Source organism: Gadus macrocephalus, chromosome 2, assembly GCF_031168955.1.
Source record: "Gadus macrocephalus chromosome 2, ASM3116895v1".
Lineage (NCBI taxonomy): Eukaryota > Metazoa > Chordata > Actinopteri > Gadiformes > Gadidae > Gadus > Gadus macrocephalus.
In genome coordinates, this window is record NC_082383.1 from 10,634,485 (window position 1) to 10,655,521 (window position 21,037).

Consider the following 21,037-nt stretch of genomic DNA (forward strand, 5'->3'; position numbering starts at 1 on the left):
CCTCGGATGTGTGTTTCGTGTTTGTGTGTGCATGCCTGTGTGTGTGTGTGTGTCTTTGTATCTCTGTGTGTGTGTGTGTGTGTGTGTGTGTGTGTGTGTGTGTGTGTGTGTGTGTGTGTGTGTGTGTGTGTGTGTTGGTTATAAATGGCAACAAATTGTGTCATCTAAAATGCATCTCTTTGGAATGTGGATAATGTAAGCAGATAAGTAAAATAAATAGTATTACCAGATAACTACAGTATAACCAGATATGACCACAGTAAACCCAAATATTACAACCAGGTCACCCTAGTATAACCAGATAGCCACCGTATATAACCAGAGTTAAACCAGATAGTATATCCAGATAACAACAATATAACAAGATATTATAACCAGTATGACAAGATAGTATAATCAGAATAACAACTCTATAACTAGAGAGTAAATCCAGAGTTTTACCAGATCACCACTGTGTAACCAGATAGTATAACTAGATAACCATTTTTAACCGGTATGATACCTCTGCATTGAGACACAAAATGGGCGGAGGGCACTAGATGGATTTGAGTGATTGAAACGCCTGTTTTCTTAAGTCAGGCCACCTAGTCATGAAGAACACACTGACGCCCCATGCAGCACCACCTTCCAGCAGACCATTCTGACTGCATCTACTTTGTTTGATCGCAATCATTTATGCTCCCTCTCTCTCTCTCTCTGCTGTCTTTCAGTCTTGCTCACTCTGTGTCTCGGATTTTACGTGTCTGTGTATGTGTGTCTGGAGGGTGTCTGCATGTGTGTGTATGTCTGTTTGTGAGGATGAATTGCTGAAAAGCCAACCAATTAATCAATAAACCATCATGAGCAGAGCTCATCAGAGAGATAGAGAGAGAGAGAGAGGGTCATGGATGAATATGTCTCAGGAACCTAAACACCTTCCCATCCAAACCCTTTTCTACTGCCCACTTCTTCCTCTTCTTCCTTCAGCCACACTTTTAATTGTCTGGCTGTTTGACTGGCTCCGCCACTGGTTCCTTCGGCAGCCACTTCATGCACGTGAATGCCATTTTGCTCTCAGAGAGCCCGTGAACCCGAGAAAAAGGCTACAGGCGAAGTCGATGGAAGTAATTATTGCCAACGCCGTCGATGAATCTAGTCTCTCCTTTAACCTCTCCCCCAAGGGCCACGTCAATGAGCAACTGGAGTCTGACGGCACGACGAATTTTTCGACTATTTTACAGTGAGATGCCACTGTGTCTGTTTCTGTCACTTTCTCTACTTCCACCACTTGTGTCAGACAGTAGCTTAGCAACCAACGAGAGAGAAGGAGCTAAGGGTAAGGGGGAGAGGGTGAAAGTATTCAATAAATGGACAAGTGCTCCGAGAGATCAGAGGAATTGTCTAATTTATCCCCTCCCCCCCCCCCCCCCCCCCCCCCCCCCCCCCCTCAACATAACCACTCTATTACAGCTAGACCAGAAGTTGGCATATAAGAGTGCTGCATCTTATTCCTGATACTTCTTCCTATGAATATGAATGAATGATTTAAATGTATTTAAAAACAAGAGAAGAGATGTATTTAACATAATAAATGGCAGCATTGATTTACCCTCTACAACATTAAGGTTGCTCAAGACAGGACAGACTTGTGTGTTTTATAAGAAAAATGCCTCTCTAAAACTTGAAGTTGCACACACATTTTTCTTCCACTAGGGGCCATTGTACGGCAGGTATTCCTAACTCTTCATTTGGAGATGCCTGGAGCAGCTCACATTTATCGTAAGGAACGAAATATTGCAATCTTTTTTCTAAAAATGGATTCATGGACTGGACATAAAAAAGAATACACATGTCGGTTATTTAATTCATGAAGCCATCTCGATCATTTTAAAGTTCGAGCCGGCCTATTCATGCAAGCAGAACTAAACTCGGCCCATTTAGTCACTCGTCAACGCGTTCGGACGAGCGGAACCGTTTAATGTTATGAGGAAAGACTTTTGAGCAGTGGTGCAATCGAAGGGCTATAGGTTACAGCCAACCGTCAAGCTTGCAACTCAAGTCTTAGGTTAGCGACTTTCCAACCATGGGAACTTCATTACACCGTTTAATAATTGTATTCCTACTCATAATGGCCGTATTGTTTGTTAATGGTAAGTTTTTATTTTATTACATTTATTTTAAATAATATACGACGATTTATTCAAACGATCCTGTTTGCATATAGGACACGATTAGTCGTTTTCAATACAACATTCTTACATGCTATACTTTTGTTCAAGGATCTTATCTTATCATACAAATAATAACCTGATTTTGTTTAAGTTAATCGTTTACGAGGAAGTTAGGAGGACACTGCCATATAAGGCGATGAAAACATACGGGATACAATTGTATTCCCCGTGGGACACGCCTGTAATATGTTTATACAAACAGAATGGCACTGGAATGCCGTAACTGCTGTTTCTGTTTCTGTTTTAACATAGTTGTCATCTTCCAATAAAACCTAAATAGAAACATTTTATTTTTATATGCATATTGACATTTATTTTTAATTTTAACATTATCTTTTGTAATGGATGTTACTACTAATTTAAAATATTTGTAGAATGTCGTATCGGATGTTGAAGGGATCAAACTCTCTCAGACTTTCAGGACTGTTGGTGTCATGAATGTCAACAATTTGTATTGTCAAATGGCTTACCGTGACATATTCTGTGTTCTCCTATAGGATCCAACATCTGTACATCGCGAGGAGTCAGTACTTGTCGACAATGTTTGGCTATAAACCCTAAATGTGCTTGGTGTTTTCAGGAGGTGAGAATACTGTGCTACACACACACACACACACACACACACACACACACACACACACACACACACACACACACACACACACACACACACACACACACACACACACACACACACACACATCATCATGGCAGACAGACCTGGACACAAACAAATACACACAGTCACTCGACATCCACACACACACCAACAGAGACCAGCGCACACGTACATGTGTGCACACATACAAGTGCACGCATACACTCTGAATAAGTGCACTCTGATTGAAGAAATCAACCCACAACGCAGCCCTAAAAGCTTATTCTTAGTGGTATTCTTTGGCCAGGGGTTCGGGAGAGGGGGCTCTAGCGTGTCCCGCTGTGACCTGAGGGACCAGCTCCTGGCGTCGGGCTGTGATGAAGCGTCCATGGAGTTCCCGTCCAGCTCCCTGACCGTTGTAAAGGACACGCCCCTCAGCGACAAGGCCTCAGGAGTGGCCGACGACGTCACGCAGATAAAGCCTCAACGAATCCACATGAAGCTGAGACCAGGCGAGGACATGTTTAATGATTCCATATGGTGGTGGTGTTGATAGTGGCGGTGGTGATGGGGATGAGGATAATGTGATGATGGTGGTGGTGGTGATGGTGATGATGTGATGATGATGGTGGTGGTGGTGATGATGGTGATGATGTGATGATGGTGGTGGTGATGATGGTGATGATGTGATGGTGGTGGTGGTGATGATGGTGATGATGTGATGGTGGTGGTGATGATGATGGTGATGATGTGATGGTGGTGGTGGTGGTGATGGTGATGATGTGATGGTGGTGGTGGTGATGATGGTGATGATGTGATGGTGGTGGTGGTGGTGATGATGGCGATGATGTGATGGTGGTGGTGGTGATGATGGTGATGATGTGATGGTGGTGGTGGTGATGATGGCGATGTGATAATGTGTTGGTGGTGATGATGTTGATGGGATTGTGGTGGGGTTGATGATGGTGATGAGATTATGGTGATGGGATGATGGGGGTGGTGATGAAGAGACTTTAGATACACTGTAGAGCCCTAATAATGTTTTAGAATATGCTTTTATCTAAACTAAAGTGACTTCAAATTGTATTTCGTTAGACACATCAATGAGCAGGTAGGGGATAAGGCATCTTGTTCCACAGTCCCCAGGTATATACTGTTGCATTTGAACCCACAACCTTTTGCCTTGACCTCTAAAACTATAGTACCAACCTCAAATTGGATATGTTCTTGTAACTTTGCAATTAATATCCAATTCGCTATAAGACCGTGATCCAAATACATACATGCATTCCATTTTCTTATCGCTAATTTCTTCTTCTTCCTGCTCTTCCGTTTCCTCTTCATCCTCTCCTCCTCCTGCTCCTCTTCCTCTTCCTCTTCCTCGGCATTATGACCGGCCAGACGACACCCAGCGCTTCACCGTGTTAGTGAAGCAGGTGGAGGACTATCCCGTGGACCTCTACTACCTCATGGACCTGTCTTACTCCATGAAAGACGATTTGGCTAAACTTCGCTCCCTTGGCAACGATCTCGCCAAAGCTATTGGCGAAAAGACAAGCAACCTGCGCATGGGCTTTGGGGCCTTCGTGGACAAGCCCATGTCTCCGTACATGTACATCGCCCCGGAGAAGGCTCTGAAGAACCCTTGCTATGGGTAGGTGGAGTTTAGTGTTTTGCTACGTTTAGCAGACTTTACTTTAATTAGGTGAGAGCTGCATTTCTTCTTTCTTCTTGCTTCTTTATTATTCTCTACAAACTTCATACATTTTTTACTTAAGGACTCGATTCGGTAACACTTTGTAATAATTTGCCATAAATAGCAAACTAGTCATTACCTCACCCTTTTTTAATATTTGTTAATTGTTACTAAAATATCTATTTGGCACAAGGTAATCGTTTTTTTTCACTGACCACAGAGTGTCGCTCGTTAGGCTTAGGGTTAGGGTCGTGTGTTAGGGTTAGGGTTGTGTGTTAGGATTGGGTTAGGCTTATGCAAACAACTAACATTTAATTAATGATGAAAAAACGATTAACTTGTCCAGATTAGCTAGGGATCACGCGCTTCTTTTCAGATTTTTAAGATATTCTACTTTTAATATATATTTCTTTTCAATCTAATACAATGGGAGGTCGCCGGAGCCGTCCGCCCATTCTCTGACGCTTTATACTTCAGACTTCGTAACTTCATATTTTATCGTTAAACATGTAACAAAAACAGAATTTCAATTACCTTTATACTTTTTTTCAAAATCCCAGTTTAAGTTCCATGCTGGCTTGTTTTCAGTTGGTCTCATTGATTTACGCTGTGGTGAGCGCGCGAGGATGTGCAGGCAGTGTTTCCAGATTGGTCAATTTTTCACGCCCAATTGGACTGCTTTTAATAACGTCGTAATTAACATTAGGCGAGTACATACAATTTCGGCTGGTTTAAAAAGAAAAAGTGGCGGGATTATTAGTAATTGTTATTGTAATTGTAGTAATTCTTTCTACAAACATCAATCAATACCATACCTTTCATAAGGCATATCCTTTGTGCAGCTAGTACCACTATTACTTCAGCTACTATTACTACTGCTTCAGCGAATACTACTACTACGACTTCTGCTTCAGCTGCTACTTCTACTTCAGCTACTATTACTACTGCTTCAGCGAATACTACTACTACGACTTCTGCTTCAGCTGCTACTTCTACTTCAGCTACTATTACTACTGCTTCAGCGAATACTACTACTACGACTTCTACTTCAGCTACTACTTCTACTTCAGCTACTACTACTACTACTTTAGCTACGACTACTACTACTTCAGATACCACTACTACCACCTCAGCTACTACTACCAGTCCATTACTACTACTACCTCAGCTACTACTACCAGTCCATTACTACTACTACTACAGCTAGTACCACTACTACTACTCAGTAGCGTACCGTGGGGTTTAAGTCAGGGCCTTCAGTAATGAACTCCACCAACGGCCGACCCCCAAACACTCAGACATGCACACAAATTTCATATTAGGTGCCGATGCAGCCAACACAGCCACAATATGCGCTACTGCATAACATCCACAACAACACAGTTGATCTTCAGCAACAAAACCAGCGCACAAGCACACCACTTTGCATTACCGCAGAGCTAGAGTAATGCAGCATCAGCATCAGATCTTTCCATGTGTCACTGCGCAACCAGATTGCACATCACACACATGATACAAAAACAAGTGTAATTGTTATTTTCACCGGATGCTTTCACAACTTCAACGAATTCAATAAAGTAGCCTATAGCGACAATATTACAAGTGCAACGCCAGTTCATTAACAAAAATGAAACATACAAGTAGGCCTTTATGCCAGATATCAGCTATTCCAGACAGAATATTAAGCCCACAGGAATAGTAGTGAACGGGTTAATTTAATATGCTTATTAAGCGGCATCCACACAAAGCATTACCATTAAGCCTACTGCCCAAATTCCAGCAATATATTTGTGTTTCAAACCATAAAAAAAAATGCGTTATGAACTAAAGTACCACAAGAACATTATCGCTCCTACACAGCGCAAAGTATCACCCATCACCCATGGCCTGATGTTTTAAAGCTGCCTTGGTGAGGCTGTTAAGACTGCTAAATCCGGCGCTATTCCATGTCCCCTCACTGATGTTGAACAGCAAACACGGCGAGTAGAATAGGTTGTTCTGAACGGTGCTAGCCGTTAGCCAGTCATAGCGGCTGTAGTTGCACTCTGTAAAGTGCCGCACAAAACCTTTACCGGCCGGGGTCAGCCCATCAGGGTTCGGTGTAGGTCTTCCTCTTGAAATAAAAAATCTGTCTTCTCTCCAAACGATCGCCTTGAAAAAGGCAAACGAAGGAGATCAGAAACAGGTGCTGTGAAGGCGGTGGCCATATTAGTTCACTATCAACACTATACCGCCAACTAGGGCTGGGCGACATGGGCCAAAATTAATATCTCGATATTTTTTTACTATATCTCGATACACGATATATATCTCGATATATTTTGAATCTCCTCTAGAGCACATCATAAATGCTCGATTCAACCATGTCTGGCATAATGTTACGTCAGTAATAATTCTAGTATTCCTGAAATATAAGTCTGCATGTAGATTACATGAAACAACATATTGTTTAAACTCATTAGTGCTTTGTATTGGAACAATTTAGAACTTGCACATAAGAAAAGGAAAATCACAGCAAGTTAGATTTACCAACACAGCATTTATTCAAACCGTTAATTATTTATTAACTGTTTGCATAATAATTATTATATATACACTGCCAGATGACGGATCCAATGCTATTCTTTTTCAAAACCAAATCCTCAGTTTCCATCCTTTTTTCTCTCTCGCTGTTCTCACTCACCGGTCGGAGGTACACACACCTACAGCAGCACGCCGTCCAGACTACGTCACACACGCGCGTCCATGAGAATCTCGCGGACTCGCAACGGGCGGGGGGAGTGAGTGTGTTTGTGCCATTGCATGTCTTTACCTTTTGTGGAAGAGGGAGAGACGTCGGAGGCGCACAGAGCTTTTGGCCGTGATATTATACAATTATATTATATTATGTACTATTAACAATCACTTTCTCCTCCATGCTGCATGCGGCAACAATCACTTTCTCCTCCATGCTGCAGTTCACCCCGGACTGCACTGCACTGAGTTTGACGGTTGAACGCTGATTGGCTGTTTACGTTACACATGTCACTCAGTGGCCACGCTGTTGAACGCTGATTGGCTGTCATCACGAGAAATTAAAATACATTTCAACTCGAGCGAATTTGTCACGCCACAAATACTCGTGAACACGCTCGCCTGTGCACGGCGATAGTGTGGTGCGACAAATCAAAACTTGTTGCCGGTTTTCTCTCGCGAAGAATTCGCCCGATACGCGTCTACATTCACTTTATATGGGATTTTGTCGCCCCGTCGCGTTTGGTGTGAACGCACAATGAGTATGCCGGCGGCGGCAAAAATAAACAGATTACGTGCCAATTTGTATTCGATGTTCGCGACAGGGGCATTTTATACATCCCCTGGAGAACATCTCGCGATACATCGCATATATTAGATATATCGCCCAGCCCTACCGCCAACGATTCAAAATTCGCTGATCACCGGGGGCCAGCACCGGCATATTGCTGGGACCTGGGGTTGTTTTATTACTACACATCAACATTTGATTGGCTGATTACACACGTCAGTCTAATTTATTATCCAATGGGAGGTGGCAGCTTCAGCGAAAGGGTAGCAATACTTTTAGTGCTGGCCCCGCCGGTCCATGTAACTGTGATGTGTTATTCAGCTGAGCTCAGCCGTACAAAAAACAAACCGTTTTCCTTCTGGAATTATGTTGTAAGTACTGAAAAAAATATGGAATTAAGATGCGTTCAGACACAAATTAATGTAATTTTGAAAAAAATAATAAATATATATTATTTCGATTTGGACAGGGCCAGCAGAGAAGGCCCTACTGGCCCTGACGGCCCACCACTGCTACTACTATCTTCAAGCTTTGACAGTATTGCAGTTTAGCTTCCAGCTTTTGTAACAATGTATTTCAGCACTTTGCTTCTTCAGGTAATGTAATTCAGCGTCAGTCAGTTTTCGACTTCAGCTTCCAGGTGCACTGTGCACGGCAGTACATTTGACCTTTCAGATTTTTCAGCAGTGCAGGGCAATACATTTTACCTTTCAGATTCTACAGTTCAATTAATTTTACATTTCTGTAAAATTAAGAAGGACAATACAAATCAAATATAAGTTAATTTAATTTAATTATTGGTTAAGAACATGCCAAAAACATGATTATGAGGGTTGCATTAGTCATCAGGGTGAGATGGAGGGCTTCTGTAAATTCTGTAAAGCGGGATCTGTAAATCTTATTCCCTTAATACTATCTACTATCTATTCTGTTGCTACTCCACTGCAATACTCAGTGGGGAAGTCCCATCATATGTAGCCCATATAGTGTGTGTGTGTGTTATGGCCCGTTCAGACTACACGATTTCAGCCCGATTTTGCCCAGATTCTTTTGTCGCGGACAAATTTGCGAATCGTACACGATTTTGACGGGTCGGCGACGAGACGAGGTCTTGTAATGTGACATGCTTGCGATCTGCGATGCTTATGTTGGCATGAAAAGTTTGGCATGTCAGAATTTTTTGGGGAATCGCATGACGTATCCATTGTTGACATGAGGGAACCACGCCCCCAGTTGCGTGAGGGAAGCCCGCGAACAGTGTTTACCAACTGACTTCACTGCACTACGCTGAGTAGGAGTAACTATACTGCAAAAATGAATGCGATCAATAGCAAGAAGAATGCTAATAAAGAAAACGATAGAAAATGGAGCAATATAATGGAGACAACTTTGGTGTAAATGTGGCAGCAACGTCCCTGCATTTTCAACCCAAGAACGAGTCCACAATCTTTTCTTCTTTTTCTTCCTTTCCGTCTCTGTGCAGAGGACCGCCAGCATAATGCTTACTGCTAGGTACTCGGGATCCATTGTTGACGCTTTGTTGCTAGGCTACGTTGTTGCTGCGTCTACTTTGTATAGTTCATGTCACACGCAACACAACTACTGTGAGGAATTGCCGCATTGAGCAGATATAAAAACTACTGGAACCTTTGTGACAAAAATGTAAAAAGCATTTATGTTAGTTCTAAATCTTAGATTTTCAAAATATCTTGCAAACGTGAATGATACAAAGTAGAGAGCATCGCACCCTCGAATCTTGTAGTGTGGCCAGTCTTACGACGAGACAAGGCCCGATTTCCTGGCTCTGAGATCGTATTGTGTGACATGTTAAATCGTGGAGGAATGTCTGAGAATCTTGTAGTGTGGCCAGTCTTACGACGAGACAAGGCCCGATTTCCTGACTCTGTGATCGTATAGTGAGACATGGTAAATCGTGGAGGAATGTCTGAGAATCGTGTAGTCTGAACCGGCCATTAGGGCTGAACGATTAATCAAATTCAAATCGAAATCGCGATGTAATAGAACGCGGTATGCAAATCGCAAAGGCTGCGATATATATATTTTTTTAAGTAATTTGTTACCGTTACTGACTGGAAATCGGTAGGATTCATTTATTTATTTTTTTATTTTACAATTCAATGGTTAAATAAAGAAGTTTATAATCTAAATTAATCTCAACACATCGGCCTGGCCTAAAGGAAAGAGCAGTTTTTATGTTGACTGCCTCCAATGTTGTGTTAGTCATACTAAAGAATGATTTATTTATATTTGGTGAATAATACACAACATAAGGAACATAATAAATTATAAAAATCGCACATTAAATCGCAATCGCAAAATTGGTCAAAATAATCGCAATTAGATTATTTCCCCAAATCGTTCAGCCCTAGTGTGTGTGTGTGTGTGTGTGTGTGTGTGAAAAAATTAAAATGGTAACGAATAACAAACCTAACTGTGTGTTCACTTCCTCCTCTCCTCCGTTCCCCACATGCCATCGCTCCCCTTCATCGACCTGATGGGTGTGGCCAGGATAAAAACGAATTGCCTGGCTCAGTTTGGATACAAGAACGTGCTGTCTCTGACGGAGCAGGTGGCTCGGTTCACAGAGGAGGTGGGCAAGCAGCAGGTCTCCAGGAACAGAGACTCCCCTGAGGGGGGCTTCGACGCCATCATGCAGGCAGCAGTCTGCAAGGTATCAAAAAACATACAGTCACGTGCACGCATGCATACACTCACGCACACGCGTGTATACACACACCCACACACACATATGACATCCTCATCTCATACCCCCGGGCATCACCCTGCGGTTCATCTTGTGTAGGAGAAAATTGGCTGGCGGCCCGATGCCTCCCACCTCTTGGTGTTCACTACGGACGCCGAGACGCACATCGCTCTGGACGGACGTATCGCCGGCGTGGTCTCGCCCAACGACGGCCTCTGTCACCTGGACAGGAGTGACGTGTACGACATGTCCACACTGCTGGTAGGGAGGAATGACTGGCCAAGGAGCAGCATAAACTTTAGCGCAGACATTCAAGCGATAAAAGAGTGCTCTAAAATGGAATAAAAGCAGTATAGTATACCTACAAACATTCTTCGTTTAAACGTCAAATTTATGTCATCCAAGTTATACATTGTCTTTGTTTTCGATTAGTGATCCGGAAAAAAGAATGAAGCTGCTGCTACTAAATGTGTTCCCTTTCAAACATTTGCAGGCTGTAGCTATTAAAAAAAAAAAATCCAGGGTGAGTCAGTTAGATAGCCGTTACTTGGAAATGCCTGCTTCCTTTGTTTCCCCTCCTCCCCGCCTTCCACCAAAAGATAAGGAGCTGTCATATCCGTTTTATTTTAATGGAGAAGGAAACTTTTATGGTTAAGGACATTTTCATCTCAGCCGCCGTTATTATTAGGAACATAGACAGAAAATAAGCAACCATCAAAATTGACACAAACAACAAGACAAAAAAACAGACATGTCTTCTTAAGCTTCTTACTTACTTACCTCTACTTGCTTGCTGTTATACTCAAGCTGCCACCTGGTTAACTAATCAACAGAAACACACCACCACCACCACTACCAGCCAATCAAAACCATCCAATTAATCCTCACACAAGTACAAAAACAAACACAAAGACCTAGAAAATAAAGAAAAGAAGAGAGAGGCGGGATTACCTAGTGACCGTTCACCCTAGAACAGCACAATGTGTTTCAAATTAAAAGATAACAGTCAGTGAACCAATAGCCACAGCCTATAGTTTGACTGCTGTTAATGAGGGCCTGACATACAGACCATATTTATTTGAGAAAAAATACATGAACATCACAATTGCACAGAGAGAAGGAAACTGGACATATGTTATTTATGTTCCATGGCCCATTTGTCTTTTCTAGACAATTTAAATAACAATTTATACATTTGAGTCCCTCCAAGTTAGTAGGAAGTGTTCAGAAACAATAGTGTGACCCAAATTTGTGTAGCTTGACTGTGTGGGTGGCATGAGTGGGAGAGGTTTTGGTATTGTTGATACTAGGATTACTGTAAACAAAGAGAGAGGTACAGGCTGGCAAGGATTTAAATTTCTAGTAGATTATGCGGTTATATTATGTGACCTTTTGATAATATTGAATCAGTCTCGATCAGTTTTAACGACAGATTTCCTCCGATTCTTTTAAGGTACGAGCTAGTTGCAATGTTACGCATTACATGTTACACATCTTAAGTTGCAATGTTACACATTGGAATTTAAATATTTGAGTTGCCAGGAAGTCCAATTTTAGATGTTATTCTTGAGAAATGCATCACTCTTTCCTTTTTTGTTTTTAAGTAGAAACATTGAGTTTGCTGTTTCCTTTGTGTTTAAGGATTATCCCTCTTTGGCTCTTTTGACGGATAAAATGTCAGAAAACAACATCAACCTTGTCTTTGCTGTCACCGAGATTGTGCTTCCACTCTACAAGGTAATACCTCTAAACCATTGGTTCTGTAATATCCATTCATTCTAACATTATTAAACCATTACTTACCAAATCCATCCACCCCCCTCAGAACTACAGTCAGCTCATTCCAGGCACGACAGTGGGAATGCTGTCCAGTGACTCTGGGAACATTATTCGACTCATTCTCGAAGCTTATGCGGTGAGATATATCAGTTTACTAATTCAATTATTGTAGAGTAGTACTATCAAAACCTTTTCTATGTTTCTATCATCAATAACATACTGTTCGTCCTCTGGGCAATGTGGTTATATTGTGGAACCTAATGTCCTTTCTTCTAAAGTGGACTCTAAGGGCGCACTCACGTTAGGCAAGTTTGCTTGTTCCGTGCTGCAGGAAGATTCACCACGATTCCCCCCCTCCCCACTCCCCCCGCTGGCCCGTGGTCACACTGCTCCCAAAGGCCGTGGCCTGGGCACGATTGCTCCTTCATACATACGTCATCACGTCGTAATACGATAAATACGTCATCACCAAGCGTGGTGTCCAGCTGCGACTGAATGCTGTCGTCGGCCCTAATTTCAAGTAAACACTCGACTCCACTATCGCACCAACGTAAACCCTCTCGTGAACCGCTTGCCGCCATTGTTTAAAATGATTGTTGTGGGGAAGAAGGGCATGGACCTATAAAGAAAGAAGGGTCGCGCAGGGACTACGTCATCCAGCTCACGTTGCGTATCCGCGCGTGTGTGCGTGTCATCTCATTAGCATCTGTACTTTGGCCACGGCACACCTCTCCCAAGTGTGCCGTGGCCAAGGGGCTGTTCCGTGCTGGAATACGGATGGCGTGGTCACACTAGCCAAACGTTCTAGACTTTAGTATGCAAATGAACTCGGGCACGAGGCCGCGGCCCTAGTATGAGTGAAATGTCTAAGGTTCCTCGAACCCTTGATCGGAACTAAGGTTGTTGCATCTAAAAAATGTGTTACATTAATTAAATACTTCCTGTTGAGGATTGTGTGAATTATTAGACAGTTATATATAGGCCCAATCCCATTTCTACCCCTTACCCCTTCCCCCTCCCCCTTGTTTAGAAAGGGTAAGGGTAAGGGGTAAGGGGAAGGAGTAAGGGGTAGAAATGGGATTGGGCCTCGCCTCTTGCTGTTTTCACCCTCCCTGGCCCGAGCCCCGTCACTGAACCCCACTGTTAGTTGAAGACACCTTTGCCCTGCCCTCACAAACCCTCCCTGCCCCCACGAATCCTGCCCCTGACCCCCAGTTTTAGTTGAGTAGTATTCACCTTCAGCCTATCTTGCGTGAGCCCAAGAATAAAGCATTATCCAAGTATTGACTCCGCAGCCTTTTGGAAGCTTCGGGACTTGGAATCTTGCACTTGAATTTGGAACGAACTTCTACATTCCATCTAAGTGGAACCTCATGTTCTTCCATCTAAGGGGAACCTAACTTCTGTGTGTCCATCTGCTTTTGGAGCAGAATATCCGCTCCAAGGTAGAACTGGAGTTGCTGGACGTTCCGGAGGAGCTGGCTCTGTCCTTCGATGCAACCTGCCTCAACGGGGAGGTCATTCCCGGCTTCAAGTCCTGCAGCGGCCTCAAGATTGGTGACACGGTAACTTTTTGGCTAACTTTTATTTATTTTTTTTACCCACCGCCATCACCAGCAGCACCACCACCAGTACCACCATGACACCCAATCAACAGACACACTCCTCCTCTCTCCCCACCCTCACAGGTGTCCTTCAGTGTGGAGGCCCGTCTGCGGGGCTGCCCCAAGGAAAAGAGCCGCACGTTCACCATCAAACCCAGGGGCTTCAAGGACGCCCTGGAGATCAACGTGGACTTTGCCTGTGGATGCGCCTGCGAGGCCCAGGCCGAGCTGGACAGCCCCCTGTGCAACCAGGGCAACGGTACGCACGAGTGCGGCGTGTGCCAGTGCCACCCGGGGCGGCTGGGCCCGAACTGCGAGTGTTCTGAGGGAGACTACAGCCCGACTGATGATGAAAAATGCAGCCCCAATCCCGAGGCCCTGACCTGCAGCGGTCGAGGGGAATGCTTGTGTGGACAGTGCGCCTGTCGCAGAAATGACAATGGGCATGTCTGGGGCCAGTACTGCGAATGTGACGACTTCAGCTGCACGCACTTCAAAGGGAAACAGTGCTCTGGTGAGTAGATGGGTTTTTGAATGGTGGCTTTCATGGTTGGAATTCACTTGGTTTTTCATCTTCCCAATGGTACTATAAAATAATAATGTATCTTTATTTATGTAGCACAAATTATCTGTAAAAGGAAGTTCAGAGGGCTAAACAAAAATGCACACAAAGTAAATCTAATAAGAAGATATGACAAATTAGTTGTTAAATTGTGATAAAGAAACTAAATTAAAGTAAAATAGTGAAATCTTAGATATTAAATTCCAACCAGTATTTGTCATTGATAAAAACTTAAAAGGTGAGCAATTTAAGTGAAGTCACTTCAGTCGTTTTTGTTTGATCGTTCATAGGTAAGGTGTTCCTAGGATATAATTACTCATGGAATGCTCTAAAACACCATGATATTGTAGGACGAACAAGAGCCAGGAGATAACCTGAAATATTACTACAATTGTATTCTTTATTCTTGTAGGCCTGAGCAAACCCTAGTGGAATGCGCGCACGTAAACACATACAATCCGGTTTACTCAATTCCCTTGGACTTTGTGAAAACAAAAAAAGGCGACCCCAGAGTTCCTCAACAGATGTCCTCTTATGGTATCCCAGCTTAGAAGAGAAAATGCGTATTAATCAGGTTGTCACCTGGGTGTAAATTCAGAAAACACAAAGGTTTGTTCACTAGTCAAGACTGATGTGTGCGGTTTCTCTGTGCTCATTAAGTCGGTTGACGCATCTATTTTCAAATTTCTTAACTAATACCTAAACGTATTTACCAATGCCTAGACTTGACCATCTCTAAATCAATACCTAAATTTAACCACCCCTAACGCTGAACTTAACCGTTTCAAACTGTTTTCCTAAAATTGGAAATCCCTGATTTTAAACCTTCAATTTAATCGTTTGGATTAGCTAACTGTAAACCGAACATAAAAATGGCATTTAAATGATCGCAACCAAGGACAAAAGGTATTTTGTCATAGATAGGGCTCGACACTAGTCTATAAGAGCCTTGTAGGAGACGACCTGTTTGCACATCTCCATAAACCCAGGTGTGTCCGTTCAGTCACTCCCGTATTATGGACCGTTATCTTATAATCTGGTGCCTGATATGAGTCAATGCAGTACGCTAGACATGTTGCTCAAACACGGGTGTGTTTGTGTGTGTAAGAGGGGGGAGTAATGAGACTTCTCATTCTTACCACGTTAATGGATGCCATGCATCAGTCAGCCAGGATAGGCTGCTCTGAATTTACAGTGAACACAGCTGGTCACCAAAATCTCCATTTTTATTATCCATTTAGGACCTTCTGATAGAAGTTGTTTTTATCCTAAAAAGCTGATGTTTCGGTTTACACACACAAACACACACACACACACACACACACACACACACACACACACACACACACACACACACACACACACACACGCACACAGTCACAGTAACAGTGACTGCCTAAAATGATCTCCTGTGGGTGTTTATTTCATGCTGTCCGTTGTATGGAGCAGAGCATTGAAGGGCAGGTTAATGCAAGTATCCCCTCAGGGGCCGCATACGTGCTACCCCAGAGAATAGGAGAGTTAGCATTCCTCTGGACTGCTGCCTATTCCTCCCTCTCCACCTTCCTCCTCTCCCGCTCTCTCTCTGTCTCTCTCTCTCTCTTTCTATCTGTCTCACACTGTTTCCTCCATCCCTCCTGACCAGCTCCAACCCCCTACCACATGATCCACTTCCCTGTCTGGCTTTTTCTTTTTGCTCAATTGTTCCCTCAGTCGCTCTCTTTCTGAGTTCCTTTCACCAACCTCTGGCTTGTCTTCTCCAAAGCACAGATATGGGGTCGACTTAGCTCAGGAGGTAGAGCAGGTGTCTTGCAACCGAAAGGTTAGTTCGATCCCCAGCTCCTCCTATCTGAGTGTTGATGTGTCCCTGAGCAAGACACTTAACCCTAACTGCTCCTGACGAGCTGGCTGTCGCCTTGCATGGTTGACTCTGCCGTCGGTGTGTCAATGTGTGTATTAACTGATGTAAGTCGCTTTGGATAAAAGCGTCTGCTAAATGCCCTAAATGATATGTGATTAATAGCCAGGATTAATAGCCAAAAGAACATGCCAGACAAGAACAAGACGGCCATTCAGCATGTCAGATTCTTACTTGGAAAACAGCAAACACAAGTGCACCAATGGAAGCAGAAGAACGATAAGGATGTGGTTGAACGTGTCAAGTAGTTAATCATTGATTAAAGCCTGCATGACTACAAAAATAGTAGTCATGACCTGTAGCTCTCAGAACCACTTCCTCTCAAAGTTTATGAAAAAGCGATGGGTGACTTTGTGTAGTACAAGGGACATTTTCCCTGGAGACCTCTGGGGACCTTTGGAACCAGAATGATACTTGAAAGCCACTCTGATAAGCAAGTGACTGGTTTTGACTGACTAGTTCCTGCCTGTCATTATCAAAGCTTGTTCTCTAACCCTGTAAGCGTTTTTTTCTCCTTCAGTTTTACACGGTGTGTCAAGATGCCACCTGGACATGTTATTAGTTCAGTTGCTTGCTGTCAGCACACTGCTTTTTTGCAAGTAGAGAAAAACTGCTGTCAACTGTCAAGGCAAAAGTCTTGTTGTTGTTGTTGTTGCCGTCGTGAACGTAGGTGACCACTAGTTGTCTGGAGACACCAGACAAGCATAACAACATGCTTGGGTCGACTATCATGACCTAATTATGGTTTGTTATGAAGCAAGTCGTACAAATACCTGTCCAGTCATGCAACAAACAAAAGACTAATGCTAAAGTGGCTTAAGTCAGACACGTTGGCCAACTCCCAGACGCAGTCTCACAATCAACCACGGATGTAAACAGTGTTGAAACAATGATCCCTATAAACATCGGGAACATATGTTATCTTGTACTTTTATGATGTCCGTCTCACATGTCTAAAATGCATCTCATCTTTTAACTACGAACCAGGTCCCTAACAGTAAAATTTATAAATTATATTAATTGGAGTTGAACTGAACGGAGAATTCCTCTCTTAACAGGTCACGGGAAATGCGACTGCGGCATCTGCATATGCAACGCGGACTGGAAAGGAAGCAACTGTAACTGCTCTGAACGTGTGGACACCTGCATGTCCACCACCGGCATGCGGTGCAGTGGGCGCGGCCACTGCTTGTGCGGCAAGTGCGAGTGCACGCAGGTCGGGGCCTACGGAACCACCTGTGAGAAATGCCCCACTTGCCCTGACGCGTGCACCATCAAAAAGTAACGTCTTTAGATTACATTAATAGTTATTTTTTCTATTGAGTATGTTTTTAGCATTTGAATCATGTAGAATCAGAATGGTATTAAACCTAACTGATCAGGTTCTCCTTGCTACTTGGATATCGGTTGGGATTTACCATGGTAAGATGTTTGAATTGGACCTGTGTGTTATCATTGCGGTAACAGGGATTGTGTGGAATGCAAGCACTTCTTGCGAGGTCCCCTAAGCGACGACAGCGAGACCTGCGCAAGAATCTGCAAGGATGAGATCGAGCCGGTGGATAAAATAAGTCAGCAATTGTGTTTGTGAAAGTCGTACATGACATGATGTTTTGGATGCATGCAAAATTGTTGTTAAAGCTGTAATGTAAAAAAGTAATAGAATACTAAGCCTAGCTTGTGATTCCTACATGTATAGCCTTCACTTGTTGTTTTAAGTTGTTCATTATTTATTTGTTTCATTTGGGTGGTTGGGTTCACGACACAATACAATGACTCATTATGCTGTGATTACCTTGTTTCATTCACTGTCCATAATCTCTTGTTTGTTACAGTAAATAATTTGAATGCGGTAAACTGTTCGTACAAGGATGAAAATGACTGCGTGGAGTATTTTCAATATTTTGAAGATGCAAGTGGGAAATCCATCTTGTATGTGATGAAAGAGCCAGGTAAGGCAAGGCATGTGTGTGTGTGTGTGTGTGTGTGTGTGTGTGTGTGTGTGTGTGTGTGTGTGTGTGTGTGTGTGTGTGTGTGTGTGTGTGTGTGTGTGTGTGTGTGTGTGTGTGTGAGTGAGCTTCTATAATAATAATTATATGAATAATAATCATTGCTGGTACACCTGGACAGAACCTGGTAGACAGAAGAAGCTGATAATTAGTATGAAAAACATGGTTGTGTAAAGAGATTAGTGCAATATGATTCCATTACGGAATATTATTATGTAATAAACCTTTTTGGGGCATATGCTTACTTTATTCTTATTTTTATCCTCCCTTTAAATATGTTATTTGATAAGTCAGACGTTTCACTGTTTTCAAACGTTGTCACAGTAAATGCTAACATAGGCCGACTTCCTTGCATCTTTGACAGCGTTGTCATGGATACAGAGGGAAAAATGGCAACGGTAGAGGAGGTTGTCATAATGCAATTCGTAAGAAAGAGTTAAAAAGCTATGGCAGTTTGTGAGGCCTTTAAATACACAAACACTAATATACAAAACTTTTCACTAATATTGCCAATGCGAGAAATGATGACGGACGTCATTTTTTAAGTGTCTTCTTCGTGTCCTATGGTCGTGTCTTGTTTGTACTACACAGCCCAACTATTTTCGATGTTACTGCTGTGGTAGTGCTCCGTTTCGTCCGTAAACGTGAGCTTTCAGAATACGTCCACAAATACGGAAGATATGAACACAGAGTACAGAAAAAGGCTCCGCCCGTACGCGTATACATATCGAACGTTGAGCATCAATTTGTCTTTAATTAATGCCTCCTATCACAGATGTTGTCATTGTCCTCTTCATCCATCCTTCCTTCATTTTTTTTTTACCCCTACCACATCGTCTGTCTCCTCCCCCTTGCTTTCAGACTGTCCGCAGGGTACTGCCATCTGGGTCGTCCTGTTGGCAGTGGCCGTGGCAGTTTTGTTTTTAGGCCTAGCCACCCTCCTCATCTGGAAGCTGTGGGTCACCATCGTCGACCGGAGAGAGTTTGCCAAGTTCAACGACGAAAGGGCAAAGGCCAAGTGGGATACTGTGAGTTCAAATGTTGCCTACTATATGACACCATGGGATGTCCCATATGGGATCATTTATGAGATTTTATTTATTCCTCTAAAAAAATATTGTCTAGTTGTTAGTATAGTATCACTCACCCCTTTTAAAAACACAATATACTGCGATCTGATGTTAATGATAAAATAATGAATTATGAAAATCCTAATTTGAGGAAATACCACAAATAACGTTTTTCACTTCTGTGTCCCTTTCTCCAGGCTAACAATCCTTTGTACAAAGGAGCCACCTCCACGTTTACCAACGTGACATACAGAGGGAAATGAGCACAGCGACGATGTTGAAAAGAGAATAAAAATCTCAGGGGTATTTCTCTAGTCTGCCCAGCATGTGTTGTACTACCACAAGAATGTACAGGGAGGGAGCACCTTTGTTACACTGTTACGTGGCCACCTACTGTCGAATTTAATTGAGGGACTGTTTTCAATATGTTGTCATTGTGCAAAGAAGAATGACATTTATTTAACTGCTCCAAATGCGGTTGTGTTATTCACCCACTAGCTATAGTGAGCAAATAATGTCTGTCCTGTATAGGATGTAGCCTAAAGCTGAGCATGGGATCAAACATTAAATATGGACAATAAAACAAAACCAGATGCACAATCATGCAATCATTTGAGTTGTATTGTTTTGTAGGCCTAGCACCAACTGCTCAGAATGTTACCTTTTAATATATGCTGTAAAAACTGTCCTGTATTGTAAATGTGTTTCTATCTTTGTTAAATAGTTAATCAAATTATGCACCTCAGAAAATGAAAAACATGAGGTCTGTTGAGCTTGAAATTCTAGATTTTCCTGACTACCTTTTAAAATAAATAATAGTAATCAAAATAACAATGATGATGATGATAATAATAATAATAATAATAATAATACATGTTATTTGCTTAACTATAATTCCAGCTAAATATAATAATAAACCTTGGCCTGTCTCCTGCAAACCACTTTTAGCTGCTTCTATAAGCAAAATGTGTAAACCAACAAATCATCACTCTCACAATGCTTTGCAATTTTTACATTTATTTCAGATTTTGTGACGAATGTAAACAAATCGATAATATTATGCTTGATATGTAAACTGTTTTCTATTTGTATCTAGTTGTGTGAAAATGTTGAATTGTTACAAATCAAGTTTGATATTTTTGTTTTGTATTTTTGCTGTACACTGAAGACCGGATGAAAATGTATATGAATCTAAAATAGTGCTATTAATATTACATCAGTGGTCACCATAGGCTACTGCAATACAATCCAATAAAAGTTAATAAACCTGCATCATGATATGCAAAACATCTTGACTGCAATCCTCTGTTTTGTTCGTAAAGATAATATAGTGAAATGAAAATGTAATTAGAATTGATTTATCGATTTAATTGTTTTCCTCAGTTTACATGCGTTCTATTCAGTTATTGGATATCGAAACAAACCTCACAACAAATAGATTCTGTAACATTATTAAAATGTAGCCCTGTACAAAAACCATAAGTTACAGAGCATAAAAACCATAAGTTACAGAGCATAAAAAATTATGTGGAAAAAATATATATTTAGCAAAACAAAACTGT

General features: G+C 42.2%; 1 protein-coding gene across 1 annotated transcript; it reads left to right on the forward strand.

Annotated features, from left to right (window-relative positions):
* Positions 1-1,778: 1,778 nt before the first annotated feature.
* Positions 1,779-20,764, forward strand: itgb3a (integrin beta 3a). Its single transcript, XM_060040414.1, has 15 exons — positions 1,779-2,129; positions 2,708-2,793; positions 3,116-3,320; positions 4,210-4,462; positions 10,338-10,500; positions 10,633-10,794; positions 12,175-12,270; positions 12,359-12,448; positions 13,743-13,877; positions 14,001-14,430; positions 17,455-17,677; positions 17,864-17,967; positions 18,232-18,348; positions 19,267-19,433; positions 19,673-20,764. The coding sequence occupies exons 1-15, from the start codon at positions 2,063-2,065 to the stop codon at positions 19,736-19,738; spliced, it is 2,364 nt and encodes a 787-aa protein (XP_059896397.1). The 5' UTR covers positions 1,779-2,062; the 3' UTR covers positions 19,739-20,764.
* The last annotated feature ends 273 nt before the right edge of the window (positions 20,765-21,037 follow it).

Bases quoted from the DNA above. Each gene is read 5' to 3' on its own strand.
- itgb3a (XM_060040414.1), top strand. From the start codon at position 2,063: ATGGGAACTTCATTACACCGTTTAATAATTGTATTCCTACTCATAATG. The intron at 17,678-17,863 runs GTAACGTCTTTA...TTGCGGTAACAG, and splicing joins GACGCGTGCACCATCAAAAA to GGATTGTGTGGAATGCAAGC. The intron at 18,349-19,266 runs GTAAGGCAAGGC...CCTTGCTTTCAG, and splicing joins GTATGTGATGAAAGAGCCAG to ACTGTCCGCAGGGTACTGCC.